The sequence below is a fragment of the Pocillopora damicornis genome, chromosome 14 (assembly GCF_964200805.1).
Source record: "Pocillopora damicornis chromosome 14, jaPocDami1.2, whole genome shotgun sequence".
NCBI lineage: Eukaryota > Metazoa > Cnidaria > Anthozoa > Scleractinia > Pocilloporidae > Pocillopora > Pocillopora damicornis.
This window is the reverse complement of record NC_142683.1, coordinates 10,665,001-10,687,635: the sequence shown is the minus strand read 5'-3', so window position 1 is coordinate 10,687,635 and position 22,635 is coordinate 10,665,001. Positions and strand designations below refer to the sequence as shown.

General features: G+C 38.1%; 1 protein-coding gene and 1 pseudogene across 2 annotated transcripts in view; one reads left to right on the top strand and one right to left on the bottom strand.

Annotated features, from left to right (window-relative positions):
• Window positions 1-22,635, bottom strand: part of LOC149034375 (uncharacterized) — a 182,203-nt pseudogene that overhangs the window by 44,432 nt on the left and 115,136 nt on the right. Inside the window, exon 3 of the transcript XR_016182953.1 lies at window positions 1,312-1,348. The product of XR_016182953.1 is annotated as an uncharacterized LOC149034375 (transcript). The remainder of the gene's footprint in view (window positions 1-1,311; window positions 1,349-22,635) is intronic.
• LOC149034389 (methyltransferase-like protein 27) lies at window positions 1,672-9,946 on the top strand. Its single transcript, XM_089192957.1, has 4 exons — window positions 1,672-1,777; window positions 8,319-8,448; window positions 8,664-9,039; window positions 9,459-9,946. Exons 2-4 carry the CDS (start codon window positions 8,320-8,322, stop codon window positions 9,635-9,637), a joined length of 684 nt encoding a protein of 227 aa, XP_089049083.1. The 5' UTR covers window positions 1,672-1,777; window position 8,319; the 3' UTR covers window positions 9,638-9,946.

The window sequence follows — 22,635 nt, the reverse complement described above, 5'->3', positions numbered from 1 at the left end:
ATATCGTCGTTGTCTAGGATTTAGGGTGTGTCGCACGTCAGTGATAAAAAGAAAATCGGTACGTGATCAAAAAACAGTGAATAAGGAAAATAAAAAACCGTGAGGTTAACGAAGGACAGCCTGGTGTTTTTGGTATTCGCAACACCTTGTTTAATACTGACAAGAAAAAAACGGCAGAGAAAATCAAAAAAAAATTTTCTTTTCATTATTTTACTTCATTTGAGTTTTTTTCTGGGGTGGAAAAACACGTTGCTCGCCTGCAAAGTCCGCAGATGTTGTGAAATATCCCATTGCAAGATCTGCAGCGGGTTATTATTTAATGAAACGTGCTAATTAATATTTTGTATATTAAACGTGTTAATTGATTTTATCCAACAAAAGTCAATTAAGCCATAAGTATAACTGACAGGAGTTAACGCCTCGAGTAGATGATGGGGGACCGAATTCTTTTGGTGTTCAAAGCTCGTCATGAGTTTTTGCGTGGAAATATTTTACAACACATTTATGGAGCGCCGTCTTTTCCCAAACTTTTTAAATTGCAAGAAAACAGTATATAAACAACTGCGTTTACGTTGTTTTAAAACAATTGGTTCATACTTGCGTTCATGGAGACTTTTTTCTTTTCAACACCTCTGCTCGATTTTTACAGACGACCACTCTAAAAATCTTATCGTCAAGTATTCTGCACTACTTTTATCTAACATTTTGATCAATGGAGAACAGAGAATGGAACCATTTTAGTGGCACTTTCAAAAATTCTGACCGCCGGGCTTTTGGTCCGTGCCCGGCAATCTGAACAGAAGCGTTCAAAGTGTCGACAACCGAGCGATATTATAGGCTGTACGGCACGGAGAATTTGTCCACTAAATGTTAACATATGAAAGTCATATATTTGAACTGCGGATAAAAACGTGAATGAAAGCGATCCTCGCAGTGATAAACACTACTTGAACCCATGACCTCTGCGATACCGGTGCATTGCTCAACCAACTGAGCTAACAAGCCAACTGGGAGCTATTCATCACTTCACGGGTTTATTTGGAACCAACATAATGACCAGCTCCCGGTTGCCTTGTTAGCTCAGTTGGTAGAGCACTGCACCGGTATCGCAGAGGTCATGGGTTCAAATCCCGTACATGCCTGAATTGTTTTCAGGCCTTACTTTCACTACTGCTAAAGTAGTGCACATTACTGCGATGATCACTTTCATTCACAAACATCTCATAATCATAAGAAGTTTGAAAGAACCTTTCGGTGGAAATTCTGTGGAAATTTCTGACTGCCAGACATTTCGTCTATTTTTGAACGTACCTGGTTGCAGGGCATTTAGAGACAGCGTATTCTGAAACTAGAAAAAATGATAGTTATAGCAAAAATGTACTTTTAAGTATTTTGAAATCTGATCTTCGAGTATTCTCTAACATTTTTATTTAACATTTTTTATAAAGAAAAACTAAATATACAATTTATGAGCGAAAAATGTCAGAATTCTTTGCGTTTAAGTGACATATATAGATTCGATATAGATTCGCCATGCTTGAGTCATTGTCTACTTTGTAGACGTCGTAGTCTAAAATAACCAATTAAGGCCAGTTGATTGGCATGCCCGCCCATGCCTATTTAGAGTGACTATATAAGCATGTACTTCATATATAGTTCATTTTGTAGCATGCGCAGCACAAATCAGGGAGAGGTCAGTAAAAAGCATTCAGAGATAATCAAATTGTAAGAGTCGAAGAAATTAACCAGAGTTCCACAGAGTGGGGTAAAATTGGATGTAAGTAGAATTGATTGTGTATTAGAGAACCGGGAAAGGCAGATCGAGAGTACTTGGTGTCTTTCGCTGAGTATGGTGTGCTTCACAGCGCATAGTTTCCTCCTTAAGTGCGACCCAACATTAATCTGAACTCTTCAGTAACGTGGTTTTTTGCTCAGCTAGTGTAATGTTCGCGGCATTATTAGTATGAAAACAGTTGCCTTGAAACTGTAATTTCGACGAACATTTAAAATTTACATTGGACTTCCATTCCAAAGAATTGTGAAGCATTGAAGACGAGTGAAAGCGAATGCAATGAAGTTCTCTTAGTTTTTCCGATGATACATGTTTTTTTGCCGCAGATACATGGTAACCAGAAATTAGTGTTGTATGGTGAACAGCTTGTTCTTGATTCATTCCACTGTATGATTTTTGTTCTGATTGTCATGTTTTGTTTACCTATAATATGTAACACCATCGACCGTGTATTTGCTTCCCACAATTTCAGAAATACTATAAGAAGTGGTTAGGATTTTGAGGCAAATTTATGATAAATTCAACAGAAACATCGAGACTAATGATATTGCTTTGTCTGCGGTGGAGAACTGCACTTGACATGAAGATTAGAACACTGGTTAACCTTTACTTTATCCTTCACAGATTTTAAGATGCAAAACTGCAAGGAATGATCACTAATATCAGATACTATAATGATTTTAGATATATGAAATTCATATATTTGCACTGCGGTGAAGAGACGGATATAAGAGGTCCTCGCAGCTAAGAACACTACTTGAACTAGTAGCTGAAAGTAAGACCTGAAAAAAATTCAGGCCTGCACGGGTCAACAACAACAATTAGTTTTAATACGAACTGAAAAAAATTCAGGCCAGTACGGGATTTGAACCTAGGACCTCTGCGATACCGGTGCAGCGCTGTACCAACTGAGCTAACAAGCCAACTGAGAGCTGGATAATATGTTAGGTCCAAATAAACCATCCAAGCGATGAATAATGATTTTAGATATATGGAATTCATATATTTGCACCGCGGTGAAGAGACAGATGTAAGAGATCCTCGCAGCAAAGAACACTACTAAATTAGTAGTTGAAAGTAAGACCTAAAAAAAATTCAGGCCAGTACGGGATTTGAACCCATGACCTCTGCGATACCGGTGCAGCGCTCTACCAACTGAACTAACAAAGCCAACTGAGAGCTGTGTAATATGTTGGGTCCAAATAAACCATCCAAGTGATGAATAATGATTTTAGATATATGAAATTCATATATTTGCACTGCGGTGAAGAGATGGATATAAGAGATTCTCGCAGCTAAGAACACTACTGAATTCGTAGTTGAAAGTAAGACCTGAAAAAAATTCAGGCCAGTACGGGATTTGAACCCAGGACCTTTGCGATACCGGTGCAGCGCTCTACCAACTGAGCTAACAAAGCCAACTAGCAGCTGGTCAATATGTTGACCCGTTCCGGCCTGAATTTTTTTCAGGTCTTACTTTCAACTACTAGTTCATTAGTGTTCTTAGCTGCGAGGACCTCTTATATTCGTCTCTTCACCGCAGTGCAGATATATGAATTTCATATATCTAAAATCATTATAGTATCTGATATTAGAGATCATTCCTCGAAATTTTGCATCTTAAAATCTGTGAAGGATAAAGTAAAGGTTAACAAATTTAAAGTGCGAAACTACTCACAGTTTTCTGCTGATTGTTTCAATGCCGAACTTTCCCAAGTGGACTGGAATGCTATTGTTGAAAGGAAATCGTGCGATGTGAATGATTTGTTCTCTTCTTTTTATAACAAGTTTAATAAGCTTGTCAACAAACAAGCACCTATGAAGACAATTTCAAATCGTAAAGCAAAACAGGGCTAAACTTCAGAATACCCCGCAACTCTGGTCCGCCTCACTTACATGTGTCGGGAGGCTTTGAAGATCGAGGCATAACACAATAGACGCTATTCTTATTCAATGACATGTAAATGAGTTGCGGGGTATTCTGAAGTTGCTCCCAAAACAGCTATCCAAACCATGGATAACTCAAGGCTTACGCACCTCCATTGAGATTAAAAACAAATTATATGCATCTAGTGATGTCTCTAGGTACAGAACTTGTAGAAACAAAATTTGTAGCCGAACACGAAAGTAAACAACAATACCATTTACATTTTTTTGACTCTAACTTGACTAATATGAAAAAAACGTGGGAAGGAATTACCGTAATTTCCGTCCATTTACCCGCACGGCAGATTAACCGCATCGGTCAATTTTTGCAATAACGAGAAAAACATTTCAAAAGATTACCTGCACTGCTAGATAACTCGCACCCAAAAACAAAAGAAAATCGTCGACTCGCACAAAGTTCCTTCATTGTTTTTGTTGACATGATATCCTTTGGCGTGCAATTAATAAATTTTCACACTTTTTGTCATCGCTGTTTCATTGAGAATGATACCACTTCTAAAAATCTGTTGTAACAAAATCGATATCTCGAGATTTTTAGTTGAAGAAATCCCTTGAAAGGCAATGCTAGCTAAGAAATTTCACTGATGCGTCGAAAAGTCTGTCGCATCATTAATTATGCGGCGCCACGAAATGAATATGTCAGCATCATTTTCCGTGTGAATTGCCCTGAAGCCAGCTTTTTCACAATTAAATTCTTTTAGTTTCAAGTTTACTTCCCGTGTACGTGAGAATTGTTTTTTGAAATTAAAAAGAAGCAAGCTGTGAAATTGACAAGGTAAGAAAGTAAGAGTACAAACAAGATAAAAGCTTTGTTTTCGAGTTTTGTATGTTTTCGATTTGCATCGGCTTTCACCGAGAGCATTAAGAACAAGTCTCTGTAAGAATCAAACATCTTGGGAAATGAAAATTTTCAACCCCCCTTCAAATTTTGCATGCAGTTAGGCACTCAGGGGGGATGCACAAAAATACCCTTTTTAAAGGATGCAGCACTCTTGTTGCCATGGTAACAACGACTGCTTGTTCGAGGCCTGGGGCCTCATTTTCATACAAAACGTCGCAAAAAAGAGTGAAATGTTTATTTCTCTATCTCAAGCTAAATACAACATTACAAATTGGCACTTCTACCATAAATAGTAACATCATTCGTCTTTACTTTGATACATTTTATTTCCCCTGGGATTGAATGTGAACACGCTAATAGATTATTTATCTCGGTACAGTTTCGGTCATTTTTGTTGTCGGATAAAACTGGGAAAACGTTTATCTGAATTTCTCCAAAAGTATACCGATTCTGGAACTGAAAATACCCACCTAGCTGGTTATAATATTCTAGTTTTTAAATATGTAAAACTCTCTGCGGGCCTGCCTCTACTTTTTATAGGGGCAATGCGCGAAAAAAGGTCCAAATCAGATATTGCATAATTTAGCGATGTTTACATCTAATGTTCTCAACAACAAACGTTTCAGACAAATGAAACATGTGAGGCTATGAAAGAATGTTATCTTATGAGCAATATCCCGAAGAGAAATCTCACCTCTAGTTTTCATCTTTTGGAAAAAATTGATCAACCTTCATGGAGGACAACTCGACGTAACTACAAACATATACCTCAAATCGTGTGCATTTCATCCAGATTCAGAGCGCTGCACCTTTTTTCATGGGAATTTGAGTGATCCGAAGTCCTCTGAAGATACACTGTTATACTTGTATGTCATTTGAAACATGTCGAAGTCGAGTGATCTACACAAAACTATCCTCACACCGGTCATTTGTCATAAACATGTACGTTGTCACGATGGCGTGACGCTGTATTTCTCCGTGAAGATTCCATCGGTCGCTCCAAAGAAGACGACAAATAGATATTTTTCACATATGTCAGCAGATTTCCTTTTTCTGAAGTAAAAACAACCAAAAAAAAAAGAGGAAAACTTCGATTGAACGGTCGTAAACACTGGGAATCTGAGAGCGTAAATCGTAACTTGTCAGCGGCAGTACTACATGTCAAACCCAGTTGCAAGCAATTTGAACAACATAGGCATCCCCTTACGAATAGCAGATTCGGGCAGTTATCATTTCCTTGTGACAGTAAATAAGATGTTTCGAATCATCTGGAAACTGTCAGAAAACTGTTAGAAAATTGGCATAAGATATGATGAGGAGAGACTTATCACCGACGCAGTGCAATCGAGTCAATCAATGTTTCCTTCCATGTCTTGAAAGAGAAAAAAATCATAACAAAGTTTGAAATAAAAGATTTAATGAAATCATAATGTCATAATTCCACATTTCAAACAACTTATTATCCACACGTAAATCGCAACTTGTCACTTAAACGAAACTCCCCATGGTAAATATGAAATATGGATTGCTTCATGTCCTTCAGGAAAAAGAACAGCGATTTCGTCACCATTATTTCATAATTTATTTATTTATTATTTCACATCCATACTTTTCTTCCGGATATCTTTTACAAGCTTAAAGAAAGATGAATATAATGCAATCTCCCAGTGATTTACACTAGAGGAAGTCAAAGGTCTCTTTAATTTCCCCCTGATGTTCACTCCATCTCAATGTGGCTTTCGCAAGGCACATTCTACTCAGCATGCAATCCTAGATATTGTGAATGCAATACAGACAAATATGAACAACCGTTTATTCTCGTGCGGGATTTTCATTGATCTGAAAAAGGCTTTTGATACTGTAGATCACGAAATTCTTTTGCGCAGGTTAGATCACTATGGTTTTCGCGGCATTATACACATCTAATTTCCTTCCTACTTGCAAGGGCGAACTCAAACAACTCAAATTGGTCCTCATATTTCTGAAAGGTTAGATTCTACCTGTGGAGTACCTCAGGGTTCTGTTCTAGGCCCACTACTTTTTTTGTTATATATCAATGACATACAGGAATCGTCAGATAAGCTTAGTTTTTTACCTTTTTGCGGATGATACAAATTATATTTTGCCCTGCCCAAAGGAAACTTTCTTATCAACCTAAAATCGTGATATTTGATAACAAAGAGAACAAGAAGGTGGCTCTGGAGCATAAAGATTATGTCAAATATCTCGGGATTTTAATTGATAAAAATTTGTCTTGGAAACGCCATATTGACCATATAATCATTAAAGTAAGCAGAACCGTAGGATTAATCGCAAAATTACGACACTTTCTTTTAACGCATACCCTCTTAAATATATACCAAGCTCTTATGGCTCCTTACTTAACATACGGTCTCGCAGTATGGGGTCAGGCTTGAAAATCTTACCTTGGCAAGCTCCTAAAGTTAAAGAAACGAGCTGTTCGCTTTATCTATTTTTCTGATCATAACGAGAATGCAATTCCTTTATTTGTTGACGCTCATATCTTACCGCTAAAATTTGTTCATTATGAATCTATCGCTAATTTGATGCTTGACGTTCGAAACAGAACAGCTCCATCCAATATTCAAGATTTATTTCAAGATATATATAATGTTCATTCTTACAATACACGTTCTTCTGCCTCTAATAACTTCTATACCAAACCTTCTAGGCTATCCGTTCAAGCGAATTCCTTCTCTCGAATAGGAGTAAAAGTGTGGAATGCAATACCTCAAGCATTAAGAACTCTTTCCAAAAATGCGTTAAAAAAAAAAACTCAAACAGATTTTATTCAACATATTAGGTTCACAAGACTCTTATATAGATTTATCTGAGATTATACAAAATGTAAAATCCTGGTAATACTTCTCCTGATCTGTCCTGACTATCTTTATAAACAGTAGCTGCACTTTTAATATTTTAAATTAGGTCAATGTAACGGTTTTTCTTGTTGTTATTCAATACTGTCTCTTTCCCTTCTACTTTATTAGTTAATTTCTGTTGGCAATATATTTTTGTAATTCGGCTATTAAGGCATGACCCGCTTAGATTAGCTTTTGCCAGTTGCAGGCAAGCCCTTTTCTGTAAAATTTAATTGTAAATGAATTAAGCGGTGTGTTTGTGTGAAGTATGTGTGTGTGTGTGCTTTCACAACTTTTCAACTTAAAATCATAAAAGCTATCCACATTCAGGGGGAGAAACCTACACTTAATCATTAACTTTATCATGTTAATTTAAAACTTTCCTCGTAAATGCATACATTGTTCTGTTACTATTGTTTGTTACTATCGTCCAGTCAGCATTTTGTTACACACTTTAAATTCAGCTTTGTACTTTGTATTATTCAGATCATTCAACTCTGTAAATCACTGCAGTTATTCATTGCTCGTTACTAGTTAGAAGGCTAAGCTATGAATTTTTTCAACTTGTTACTCAAAGAACAGCTCGGCTAAGAACGTGGATGGGAAATGAATTGCTTTTGTCAACGTCGTCTTCCAAGGATCGCTTTGTCAGTCAATCATCAACCTTACAGAGTGGCGCAAAAGGCGAGTGACGTGTCAGCGAGTGACGTGTGAAAAAAAATTACCGTAATTTTACACGTTTGCTGTTAAGGCTCTTCTCAGGGCTTGAAATCATTACAAAGCACCGCACTTCATATAATAGAAGCCTTCATCAGACATGTGTATATGACATTTTGCATTTTGTCCCTCAATATAGAATGGATAAGAAGCAGTTAAAAGCAAGCTTAACGAAGTATTTCGGAGAAACAACAGCAAAAATAACCAAAGAAACAACCGAAGATGAAATCAAACGTATCTATGCTGCACGGTCAGCAACATATGACGAGGTACTCTAAAATAGTAACATAATAATAATAAGGGTCTGGGGGACGATGTGGCACATTGCCGTTTAACCCACCGGACACCTGATGCATCACTCAGTGTTGCGTTTCTCGAATGTTCTAGTACTACTGGAAAGGGGCCCAAGGCGACACCAGACTTGTGTCGTCTTTATCGAACATCTCTAATCGTAATAACCGGCTTGAACTTTCTCATCAAATAGGAACATTCAGCGGCGCGCACTTCATATTTCAAGCCACTGGCCGAATCTTTGCATAACGCCCTTAAAGAAGTTTACCAGGACAAACCAATGGATCAGATCAAAATCATTGACGCCGGAGCTGGGACAGGTCTGATTGGAGTTGAGCTCAAGAAACTCGGATACACCAACCTATGTGCTTTGGACATCTCAGCTGAGATGTTAACGGAAGCAAAGAAGAAAGAGATCTATACTGAATTCATTTGCACATCTTTGAACGGGCAGTCGATACCTCAAATTAAATCTGGGCAATTCGATGCTTTGATTTGTGGTGGGGCGCTCATTACAGGACGTATCGGCTCCTCTGCTTTCGTGGAGATGATAAGAATGGTTCAAACTGGTGGGTCTGAGTATGATTTTAGATTGAGGACCTAACATGTAAAATCTTCTCACAAGTTTTTTCGCTGGTTTGTTTTTTTTTGAAAACTCAAATCGTGAGATAGATCAGGTAATGAAGACTCGTGTAACACCCTTCTTGAAAAATTCCCTTGACATCTGGCATCTGACCCTCAAATCATCTGCTGGGGTCAAATCTTGTCTCTGCAAATTCGCTTAAAGAATTTTTTGATGTATCAAGAGCACGCCCCCAAGCTGGTCTCTTCAACTTCTCTTTGGATGATGTCACAGGTTATAGGTTCACCAACTCTTTGAGTTTAATCTAATGAATACATGGACAAAAAGGAAAATAATAATGAAAATTTCCTATGATAAAACCAGTTACAAGATCCGCACTAAATTCTAATGTTAACTTCTTTGCAGATGGCGTCCTCTGTTTCAACATAATGAAAGAGGAATTAGAACATTATCAAGAGATGATGACGGAGCTGGAAAAAGCTGGCGAATGGATGTGCATGTGCAAAGAGTCTTTAGCTTTCTATGCAGCCGAGGACTTGCCCAGTGAATGCTGGGAGTTCGTTTACAAAGTTTTAAAGAATTAAGAAACATGTACCATTACAGTTAAGCCTACCTCATTTAGGCCATACTGGATAATCATTGTTTTAGCTGACATAAAACATCAGTTATAATGCTGATGTGAAGTTTTGATGTTTAAAAAGCAATTATAGGAAATAAATCAAACTGTTTAAACGACATTGTCCTGATGTTGTACTTACGTTTTCGCACGTACCGGTGGGCGGCGAGCCCGTAGCCATTTCAAATATTCTTTTAAGGCTTGTGTTTCGTTTCCTGATATGTTTAGTTGTATTTTAATGCAAATTAAAATTTCGAAATTACCGATACATTTTTCAGCATCGAAGAGTTCTCTATTTTCAAAATAGAGCCATTTGTAACTTCGGTTTTTCTTCGCTCGACACCGGAAAGCTGTGACATTTTATTTCCTAAGCATAAGAAAGATTAGAAAATGTGTTTAGATAAATGTTAGCAATTTCAAAATCCGTAACTAATCCCTTTAGAAACGAAACAAGTTTGCATTAATTTACATGATGGCCGCTGAACCTTGGAAAATATTTTACAATAGCTTACTCTCTATAGCAAACGAGCCATGAAGAACATAATGACCAGCTCACAGTTGGCTTGTTGGCTCAGTTGGTAGAGCATTCCATCGGCAATGAAGAGGGTTCAAATTAATTGGGACAGAAAACTAGGTAACACAGAGACAATCAAAGAACTGCAATAAACACAATTTGGGTCGCTTGTTTCAGGTTGAACAAGCTCTGGAAATAACAAAGAAAGGGCTAACAATCGCATTACCTCGAAAAATCGAGAAAAAGCTGCCGGTCATCACTGCTGCGAGTAGCATTAGAAGAAGCAGAAGTAGCATCAAACCGGGTGGATTTGTCTTTCTGCAGACTTTATCCTGCGCTTTCTTGATAATTTTTCATCTTCCGAGTTGTCTGCGAGATTATCTTGCTCATATTCTTGGACAACAAACCATCGGCTAATTTAATCAATTTTTGTCGTTTGCGGATTAAAGTCAAAGAAGTTTCCTAAGATTTTAAGCCAGACGTGCTCTCCTCTTCTCAGAGAATCAAGCGCTGAGGAATAGTGATCTTCTACCACCTCATTAAACTTATCAGTAATTAACGGATGGTTATACATGTTTTCAGCGATATGCTGATAATCATATCATATGCAAAGAACTGATTCAGGAAAAGATAAATCATGGAAATTAATTAAACATACTGTGGTCAAGAAACTTAAAAAGCATAAGCTCACTACCATACTTTAAAATTGATGGAAGGTAAGAGAACAGTTGAGAGTACGAAATGAAAGGCATGAAGACAAAGAAACAATATTTATTGTGATTAATTTTGATTGGCGATTTAACCGCTTTTCTTGATACGAGTATGAGTGACTGCTTCAACAGTCCGATCACAAGTGTCCGATTATAACTAACTGTCTGATTACACTATCCGATTAAAACTTTACGGAATGATTAGCGATTCGAATGTACCAAAAACATTTGAGGAATTTGTAATGGTTATGATCTACCTGAAATAAAGTAATCCTGTAGGCTTGGAGGCTCATCAGGAGGTTAAATTCTTACATGTCGCTGTAAAGGTAAATGGATATCCCATTCTGAAAGCAAAGAACAAAAACTGGAATGTTGGAATAAAGTATTAATTGTTTAGGTCGTCAATCAGTAGTCAGTCGACAGAAACGAGCACAATTTTCTGCAAAATTGACTGGAGAGCAAAGAATGATGGGAGGTGAAGCTTTACGGACTTAGTAACAGTATTTTGCCTCTGAGGCCTCTTTTTAAAAAGGGTTAAGGAGTCTCTCGGAAGATTTTTTCCACCTCGCCATACATTTCTTATTATTTTCTTTCAAAGATACCCTTACGGGTGATTCAGTGCGGGTAAGACTCGACCCACAGTTTAGAAATAAGGTCAATTTAAATACCTCAGAGAATTTGTGCGCTGAAAAGCCAAATTAATCGTTGACATTTCTAAATAAACATCTGATAATCTTAACAAGTTTGAAAGGACCTTTCGGTGGAAATTCTGTGAAAATTTCTGACTGCCAGACATTTCGTCTATTTTAGAACGCTCCTGGTTGCAGGGCATTTAGAGACAGCGTATTCTGAAACTAGAAAAAAAGATAGTTATAGCAAAAATGTACTTTTAAGTATTTTGAAATCTGATCTACAAATACTCTCTAATATTTATATCTAACATTTTGTCAAAATGGTGGAGAAAAATAATACAGAGTACTTGGTGATCAGATCACAAAATCGGTTTGCACATTTAAGGTTTAACATAATACCTTGGTGCCTTTCGTTGAGCGTGGTGGGCTTGCTTGACAGCACATAGTTTCCTCCTTAATTGCGACTCAACATTATTCTGAACTCGTCATAAACATATTTTTATTTGCTCAGCTAATGTAATGTTCGCAACATCATTAATATAAAAATTGTAGCCTCGTGAAACTGTTATTTCGATGAACATTTAAAGTATACATCGGACTTCCATTCCAAAGTATTGTCAAGCACTGAAGGCGATTGAAAGCAAATGCAATGATGTTCTCTTGGTTTTTGCGATGATGTTTATTTGCGGCAGATACACGGTAACCAGAAATTATTGCTGTATGGTTAACAGCTTGTTCTGGATTCATTCCATTGGATGATTGTTCTTCTGGTTGTCATGTTTTGTTCACCTCTTAAATCTAACACCGTCGACCGTGTATTTGCTTTCCACAATTTCGGAAATGCTATAAGGAGTGGCTAGGATTTATGATAAATTCAACAGAAACATTGATACCAGTGATAAGGTTTGTTTTGTCTGCGGTAAGGAACTGCACTTGACTTGAAGATTAGCTTTAGTTTTTTTATAAAGGACATTCAACTCTTTAAAAACATGTTTCGATAGTTCTTCTGTCATCTTCAGTTCTTAATAATACAAAGTACTAAGTTGAATTTAAAGCGTATAACAAAATGCTGATTGGACAAAACAAACAATAGTAACAGAACAATGTATGCATTTACAAGGAAAGTTTTAAATTAACATGATAAAGTTGATGATTAAGTGTAGGTTTCTCCCATTGAATGTGGTAGCTTATTTGATTTTAAGTTGAAAAGTTGTGGAAGCGTGATCCAAGATGCTAAAACACTCATCAAAACAAGTGATGAGTGGATGTCTGTGAGGGGTCTGTTCTGTGTCAAGTTGTTGGACTTGACACTAAAGAATCATTTGGTTACTGTTGCAAAGCACCTGTGGTTGAATAAATTTGCTCACAGTGTTTTGAATCTTTCAAGATTGTAGAAAAGGAAAAACGTGTAAAATACTCTAGCAAGTTTTTTGCTTGGTTGTTTTTGTTTTTAGGAAACTCAAACCGTGAGATAGATCAGGTAGTGAAGACTCACCTAACACCCTTCTTGATAAATTCCCTTAACATCTGGCGTCTGACCCGTAAATCTTCTTCTGGGGTCAAATCTTCTCTCTGCAAATTCGCTTGAAAGAATTTTTTGATACATCAAGAGCATGCCCCTAAGCTGGTCTCTTCAACTTCTCTTTGGACGATATTACAGGTTATAGGTTAATCCTTTAACTCCCATGAGTGACCAAGACAGAATTTCTCCATACTAAAGAGAATTACTAAAGAGATCTTCGGAGTGAAAGGATTCACCAATTTCTCATGATAAAACCTTTCAAGATCCGCACTAAATTCCAATGTTAACTTCTTTGCAGATGGCGTCCTCTGTTTCAACATAATGAAAGAGGATTTAGAACACTATCAAGAGATGATGACGGAGCTGGAGAAATTTGGCGAATGGATGTGCATGTCCAAAGACTCTTCACCTTTCTCTGCAGCAGAGGACTTGCTCATTGATTGCTGGGGGTTCGTTTACAAAGTTTCGAAGCGCTAAGAAACATGTAGCATGGCAGTTAAGCCTTGCTCATCTAGGCCATAATAGAAAATCATTGTTTTAGCTGACTTGCAACATCATTTATGATGTTGTTGTGATGTTTTGATGTTAGATCAAAAGCAAGTATATGAAATAGATCAAACTGTTCAAACGACTTTGCCCTGGAGTTGTACTTACAGTTTTGCACGTGCCGGGTGGGCGTCGAGACCGCAGCCATTTTAGATTTTTGTCACGGCTTGCGTTTTATTCCTGATATTCTAAATTGTATTTTTATAGAAATTAAGAGGACATCCGTGCAAAAATCAAACAAAAATGAAATTTTTATGGCAAGGGTCAAAAATTCAAATTGTCTCAAGTTTTGCACACAAGTAGACCCTAGTAAGACATGAAAGACTATGTATTTTTTTCCTCAAATGTGGTTTTTTTTTCGAGAAAAACGAACTTTTCGCTTTCACCCTCTAGAATCGATGGACATAACAGGTCGAAAATTGAACACTTTCGCTCGCTTCGCATTTCAAAGATATTACGTCTAGGGAAATCTTATCAACGTGTGCTCTTTCATAGACTCTTCGTATTCTGTAAAGGTAAGTTGCGTAGCAGAGGGGCATTTTGTTGCGCATGCGCCAAGAAAATTTGTTCGGCGCGTTCGGCCCCATTTCGGTATTTTTAGCGCGCTTTTGCGGGTTTTCAACTGAGCGATCGACACCTTTCTGTGATATTTTTTGGAGAGGGATGAAAGAGTATGACAAGTTTACCACCATTCCTAACTTTGTGGATACTCGTGGAGTTTGCTGGCTCGTCGGATGAGGATATTTTAATGATCAAAGTGCGAACAAAACGCGAAAAAAGGCCGAAAACTTGAAGTTTGAGATTTGATTTGCTGACGATCAAGATGTGCACACGAGACTACAAACCTTGAAGGTTAGTCTTAAGATGTTGATGTCTTACTTCTATGAATCACGAAGACGTGTGTGGAGGCGATCGTGAGATATTCGTTTCGATAATAGAAGGTAGTTTACAATTTGATCTTATTTTACTTCAACTTTGAAATAAAATTACGTTAAGTTCGAGGTTGCCCCCAAGCTTCAAATCACTTCAAATAACATCTTCTCTTCTTTCTCTTTGTAGTCCCACAGGACACAAGGCTTAAAAAATGTTCCAGCTTCAGGATTGAGTTGCTCTTTCTACAACCTTCGGCGAATTCGTTTTTGGGAGGTTGAGGTGGATTTTCCAAGTCATGACTCACAACTGTCTTTAGCCTTTTTGCTCTCCAAGTCTGTTGTACTTGGTATGTAGGCATGTGTCTTCACAACGTTTATAGTCTTGCCTCGATTCTCTCCGGTTTTATCTTATTTTGTTGCTGTGTTTTTGTGAGAATTTTTCTGATTGCCCTTTTGGGCTTGAAGTGCTAACTAGAGGATAAACTTCGGTAGAACTTGTTTTATCACATGGCCCCCAAATCCCTCACCACTGTCAGTTCATTTTTTATTTATTTAGCTTTTGGTCTAACCAGTTCATTTACCTTTGTTGTTTGGCATGTGTAAGAGTCTTTTTTGTTATACAATTCTTGTAATTTAATAGGTTGGAGGATAAGGTTGCAAAGAGCGTGTATGATTTTGTTGTGCAGTTGAAATGATAAATGAAAGTGATTTTTACAGGGTAATAATTGATTTATTTAACTATTCATCTTATAACTGGAAGCCCAAACTAGTACTTGTTTTCATTCACAATTTCTCCATATCATCAATCATATCTGATGATATTTCTGAGACTAATGATTGAAAAGACTTTATCTTACTCTGATAAAATCCATAATTATTCCTCCATTTCTAACCAGATGGAGCTACCATATCTCTAGCACTAGCGTTGTCTCACTTTTCTTTACTCGACATTGACCTTTTTTATTTAGGTAATCGGCCCTGCCGATTGTGATTCATATAAAAAAAAAAAAAACTTTTGGAAACAAAACATAAATTTCTCTAAACTTTAAATTTTTGCCAAAATTGGAAGTACACTGCACTAGCAGCATAGTTGAAGCTTTAAAAAACGTTTACAGGAAGGCGAGTACTTCAAGTGACTACCGATAACTTGAGATAGCAATGACACACGATAAAAGTGTACTATCCAATTCTTTTGTGCTCTTCGACAGGCCACTTGCATCCTTCAAAAATAACATCATCTACATCGATCGCCCAAACAATCACAAGACAAGACTCGAACAATCTTTTGCATTTTGAAAATAACTTCCTTCCACGCATCACACAATAGTTTCAAGACTTTTCCGCTTCCATCTAAGTTACAGAAGAAAAATACCAAGAAAGGTTGTCTCAAATACTTGAACCATTGTTTTTTCCGACCTATTTTACTGCTTCTTTTCTTTCGCAATTCTCGAGCGGGAAACTGACGCAGGCGCATCGTATCAAACTAAAATTTATGAAACATGCGCAACAAAATGCCCCTCTGCTAAGTTGTGTAGGAATTGTTGCTTAGAAGCTTTTAGCCATGCGAAAAAACAATGTGCTCTCTTCCGTTACAAAAAAATGTCAGTGAAAAAAACCTCTTTTTTCACCATGTGCCATTATTCAAGGTCTCTCGCATACGAATCTTAAGTTTCTGCCTCTTACTTGACTTGCTAATCCGTGCCTTTTAACTTGCCCCTACGGTAAACGAAAATCCACAAAATGTTACCTCACAGAGGCCCCTGCAGGAGTTAAGTGAGGGCTTGCGTGACCTAATTTGCATAATTGCGGTACGAGTCGTCGTGCTCGTGTGACGGAATAATTTGGACCTACGAGAGGGGTCGGTCGACGTCATTTAAATAGGCACGAATACGAGAAAAAGAAATAATGAGTCTAGATATCCATTTTGCTCTGAGTTTTCCTCAATTTGTACTTGTGTTACATTTTTTTCCGCGCGAGTAAACTATGATGTTTGTTGACTTTTCTATTTAAAAGCGAGACAGTTAATTAAATTAACAAAACTTAATAAAAATTGCTCCATTCGATTTTTCTCACGTGAAACTAAGAAAAATAATTATTTCCCGCCCCTTTTGAATCGGAAGTCTCGCTTGTGAATGAAACGGAAGCTTCTTGCTCGGTTAAGTTTATAGTTGGAAGTGCTTGCTCGTACGACCGACGAGACAGGAGTAAATTATTTGAGGTGGTTCCCTTGGTGTCTTGCAATAAGGATGTACAGGGTCATAAAAGTGCTTGGTGTTTTGCCGGAGTTGAGAACGAGAGTGAACTTATCCTTGCCCGAGCAGGTATTTTTTACATGAGTGCAAAGGATATAAACGCCTTAACGATTTGTCCATTCCACCGTTCTGAGCTTGGCACTGGATGGCGAAGGAGCCAGAATACCTGCAGAATTCCAGATGAGATCGCTTCCCACGGCAAAGGAAAAGGTGTCAAGGGAGACAGATGCGCTAGCAGAGCGATATCAAAAGTTATATTTCAGATAACCGGCATCTTTGTACCTCTAGGTTCAGGTGTGGCTTTCATGAACAATGTTGCAAAAAGGTAATATTGTTGTGTAATATATGTGCTCTATGTATTCAGATATTGTTATTTTTAAAGAAATGCAATTTTTCAGTAGACATAAATTATTGGCTGCGTGAGTCTTAAGGAACTAGGAACTCATACCTTGAATAAAGTACGTCGAAGGTTTGACGGCTTCGGGCTAGCCTAAGTTTGTTCTTTCTGTATTACTTCCCCGATTTGTAGTCATTTTTTCGATCATGGGAAGGAAGAGCTCCATGTCAAAGTTAACTTCCACTGAAAGTCATTTTACTCGTCATCGTTGTTGTCGTCATCGTCTTCATCATCATTGTCGTTATTATCATCATTAACATCATCAGCATCATTATTATTATCATTGTCATTATCATTACCATTATCGTTTTCATAACTGTTTCTTCTATTACCATTGCACAGGTAGAAAATGCAGAGAGATTTTTGAAAGCAGGTCACAGATTGATGAACTAACGCTTGCAATCAAGGATCTAAAGATGGTGAGCAATCTAATCGATAGGTTCAATCGAATTGCACCGCCTTTTTTTAACGCAATAACACTTTCTGAAGAAGTAAATAAAGTTAAACTAAAATTTCTATTTGTTGTTGTAAGTAATGTAGGAGGGCCTAATTAAGCAAGAGCACTGACGAGCCCGCTGCAGTGCAAAAAAATTCCGTAAATAGAGTGCCAAGCCATATAGCCGCTACTCAAACTTGTGCTTTGAATATATCCTCAGGCCAACAGTAGTGACATACCAATGAATCCTACGGCTACTCCAGAAAAACATGAACCTCCTGCATTGGCTACGGAAACAACGGAGACCCTTTACCACCCATCTGAGAGCTCAGAAGATTTTGAAAGCGCAAAAGAGGTAAAAGGTACTTGTAGTAGTTCTGAAATACCACTGGGACTGACCGCGGAAACACCTGGGAGCTTTTACCACCCATCTGAGAGCTCCGAGAATGTATGTCTCAGCCTCACAGCTCGACCACTTCCTTGACTTCATCACAAGTGAACACATTATCCAAGAACTTCCATTTGGTGAACGGACATTGAAATTATCATCCGAAAAGAAAATAACAGTACTCAATGTGGTAAGAAAGGTCATCCCAGAGCGAGTTATTCAACAGTATAACCTGTTTTGCACCGCGACGGGTTTTGCTCCGATGGGACGCAGCACCCTTCATAACATTCTAGATGTGTGCTCTGCTAGTGTAAGGAACTCATTACAGGGACTCGATTACTTTACAGCGCAAGGCACACAGGCTTTTGATGATTTAGAGAGTGTTGTTGATAAGCTCGGAGAAGACTGTGGGATGGGCTCATCCTGGGTGAAAGAAAAGAAGGAACAGCTCAAGGAAAGAAAGAGATATCTGAAGAGTGATTACAAGGTACCATTATTGTCCCTATTATCATTATGATTATCATTATTACTATTATTACGATCATAACACCAAAAATAATCGAGTGTGCTTCATCAGTTCTTATCACAATACAGAGATATGAATTATTAATAAATACATGCAGATAGACAGGGACCATAGTCATTATCATACCTTCCAATTCGAGATTGTTGTTTTCAATTAATAGGTACACATTTCAACGAGCTCAAGTGTACCAGACCATTGTCGAGCCTACGCGCTAAGTTGTCCAGACGACACAGACTACCTTGAAATTTGCCATCACAACCACAACCACACATGCGACCAGTGTTCTCGTCTTACATCTGTTGTTGCTGAAATCGAGAGAGCTGTACAGGAAGTGGGAGGCACAACCGATACGAAAGGAGATTTGGCCTTTGTGACTTTACAGTCCAAACAATACATAAATTCTTGGAAATCGCACTTACTGCGTTCAACAAACCAGAACGAGTCTAGATTAGACGTCATTGATGAGCTGGATGAAACTTCTGTCTTACTGGTCTTAGACTGGGCTATGAAATATCTACCAAAGAAATTCAGGGAGAGCCAAACAGACTGGTTTGGTAAGAGAGGTCTGCCATGGCATATCTCAGTTGCGATGAGAAAGGGAAATGATGGCAAGATTGAGATGATGACATTTGTACACTTATTTGAGACCTGTAACCAGGACAGTTCTGCAGTTCCTGCCATACTTAACGACGTCTTTCGTCGACTGAAGGATGTCATGCCTCATTTACAATCTATTTATCTTAGACAAGACAACGCCGGGTGTTACCACTGCGCTTTAACCCTGGTTACAGCCAGCAAAGTAGCAGAGCTAAATAAACTACGCATAATGGATTTTTCAGATCCCCAAGGAGGGAAGGAATCTTGCGATCGGAAAGCTGCAACGATCAAATCCCATATGGCCATCCATTTGAATTCAGGCCACGATATAGAGTCGGCATCTCAAATGCAGGAGGCAATAGAACCATTTGGAGGTATCCCTGGAGTAAAAGCAGTATTGTGCAGGCCTCCTTTGTCTTCCATTAAAAGCCCGTGAAATGGGATGGTGTGAGCTTTGTAAACAACGTTCATTATGGCGAGGAAGGTGTGAGAGTATGGAGATCCTACAAAATTGGAAGAGACAAATTCATTCCTTGGAGCAAGTTTCATGTTCCTGACCAGGACGAAGTTCCAACTCTGGAATGCAGTGCAGCAAGCGAAAATATAAAAGCAAATTTTGTTCCTATCAAGCCGAGACGAGCTGAGGTTGCTAAAACATCTCAAAAGCACCAAGACAGCACTGATGAAGGTACCGATGATTCAAGTGAAGAATCGCGCGCTTCCACAACTAAAAATATTTTTTTCTGCTCGGAAGAGGGTTGCATCAAGTCCTATCAACGCCATTCGTCATTACAGAAGCATCTCGAATGTGGGAGACACAAATATGTTCTTGAATATGAAACTCTTTATGACCGCGCCGTGCTAGGGTATGCTTCTAGACTGGAGAAGGGACCGGGTGCTGTGCCGGAACTGCGGGACACGGAATCCACCCCGTCATCGTCTGTAGCTTCTGTTGAAATGGGATGGGCCTTAAAACAGAGTCGTTCTCGCAATATCCGTTTCACTGATGAGCAAAAGTTTTTAATCGTATACCGTTACTGGCACTGGTGAATAATTGTACTAGACAGAACGATGAGAGAATATCCCTGCAGAAACAAACTTCAAATGATAAAAGACAAAGTAATTTAACAAAAATGGGTATAACTATGTTATTTGTTTCTGAAAAAGTTCTGCTGTTCGATCCGAAGTCATTTCGAAGGCAGGAATACTCCCGAACTCTCTGGTCACGCAATCTACATATTGCGTGATTTTATGTTTTCCGTGTGCTATTTTGAAGAGTTTCCTGCGCAGGGAGAAAACATTTGCTCAAAGAAAAATTTACGTCATTTCAAAGATCATTCCTTCGGCAGTTTACATACGTAATTTGGTGGAATTCTGAATAATGGCACATGGTGAAAAAAGAGGTTTTCTTCACCGACACTTTTTTGTAACGGAAGAGAGCACATTGTTTTTTCGCATGGCTAAAAGCTTCTAAGCAACCAATTCCTACACAACTTACCTTTTACAGAAGACGAAGAGTCTATAAAAGAGCATACGTTGGTTAGATTTCCCTTGATTAAATATCTTTGAAATGCGAAGCGAGCGAAAGTGTTCAATTTTCGATACGTTATGACCCGATCCATCGATTCTAGAGGGTGAAAGCGAAAAGTTCGTTGTTAAGGATATCGAATAAAAGAACAGTTTTTTTATTAGATCAATTATCAATTACTTTGTGTACCTAGTTACGATCGTAGTTACAATGTTTATCTTTTTCCTATTGGTTTGTATTCGGATCTTTAAGCGTCACCACGCGCATATAAAAGCTAAGTTAGCGTCCCTTTAAGCCAGAGTTTCGCAAGATTTCGCCTTGAATAGCATTACCTTCGTTCTTTCGTTCTAAACCTTTGGCACAAGCGGGACCGATATGTAAGTAATTTTGTTAGTTTTATTTCAATGTGTTTAAGTTTAGTTTTTCACCTTGGGTGATAGCACACATTTGTGTTGTACAATAGTACAACTAATTATCTTGAGATCAAAAGAGTAATTTGAAAGAACTAAACGCTCAGACAGCAACGCCCACATTTTAGTCTTTGGGCTGTTAATCAGCCGCAAATGTTCATCGTGTAGCCGATCTTTGAATTTCGAGTAGTTTCAATTTAGCCTTTTATGATTTGTTTATGTTGATTTACGTTAATTGTTGTTATTTAATCGCGTTATCGACATAGGCACGTAAAGCGTTTCTTTCATGCCTTTCGCACCAATTCAAGTAGATTCATGCATTCGTTATAATATTATTGTAATTTCAGTTTACGATCGTGATCGTCTTTGTGATCGTCTTCGTCATTGTCTTCGTGATCTCAATAAACACCGTTAACCGTCATCTTGGTTTTACTACGACCTGTAAAATAGTCCCGACATCTGCGACACTTAGCAAACACGCCTTAGCGACACCCCTCGAAGTTTCGTCTTTCGTCGCAAGCGTCACATTCGTTTTTCTCGAAAAAAAAAACACATTTGAGGAAAGAAAATACACAGCCTTTCTTGTCTTACTAGGGTCTACTTGTGTGCAAAATACGAGACAATTTGAATTTTTGACCCTTGCCATAAAAATTTCATTTTTGTTTGATTTTTGCACGGATGTCCTCTTAAAATCTCGAAAATATACCGGTAGATGACTTTTTTTTAAAATTTAAACACAGCAATAAAAATAAAAGCTTTTAAGGTGGAACGGATAAGAACCGAGACTCGAGAGAAATTTAGGGTCAAGACGGAAAAGAAACTGCTTATCCACTGAACAACTCAGGGGTCTTAGTATTGACTGAAACATTCAACACAAACTCAAAACTTGTTTTAGAAGCGCACATCTAATACAATCCTTGGTTTTTACTTGAGGGATATTACAGTTTACCTCCGCAGGACGAAAGACCCCCAAACCCTTTTGAAAGGTTTCAGCATCGTGGAGTTCTCTATTTTGACAATAGAGCCATTTCTAATTTCGGTTTTTCTTCGCTCGACACCGGAAATCTGTAAATATGAGCTATCATGTGACATTTTATTCCCTGAGCACAAGAAAGATTAGAAAAATGTGTTTAGATAAATGTTAGCAATTTTAAAATCGATAACGAATTACTTTGGAAGCGAAACAAGACAGCGAATGTTTACATTACTTCATGGCCGCCATATTGACACCCTTTGCATGGGCACCAACTTGGCGTTCCCATCCGAAGCGCTATAAATTCATGTCAGACATTCAGGCTAATAACTCATCAGGAGAAATGGCTACAGACCTGAAATTTGAGAAATATTCTACAATAGCTCATTCTTTCTAGCAATCGTTCTATGAAGACAACGATGAAAAACGGCGAAGACTACAACCAACGTGAAGGACCACAAAAATATAACTAATAATAATCAAAGATTGGTAAAGTGCGTTCCATCTTTAGTAAAAGTTTTTTTATTTTTATTATATTGATTGCGCAGAGAAAATAATCGGGGTCTTCAGCTCAAGGCGGCAGAGAAAACATTTGCAAGTGAGATCGAGGCTATTTATGCCACATAGCCAGCCAGCCAGCCAGCCAGCCAGCCAACCGGTCCA

Coding starts and splice junctions, on each gene's coding strand:
- LOC149034389 (XM_089192957.1), top strand. CDS start 8,320: ATGGATAAGAAGCAGTTAAAAGCAAGCTTAACGAAGTATTTCGGAGAA. Junction 8,449..8,663: donor GGTCAGCAACATATGACGAG/GTACTCTAAAAT, acceptor CTCATCAAATAG/GAACATTCAGCGGCGCGCAC. Junction 9,040..9,458: donor GATAAGAATGGTTCAAACTG/GTGGGTCTGAGT, acceptor ACTTCTTTGCAG/ATGGCGTCCTCTGTTTCAAC.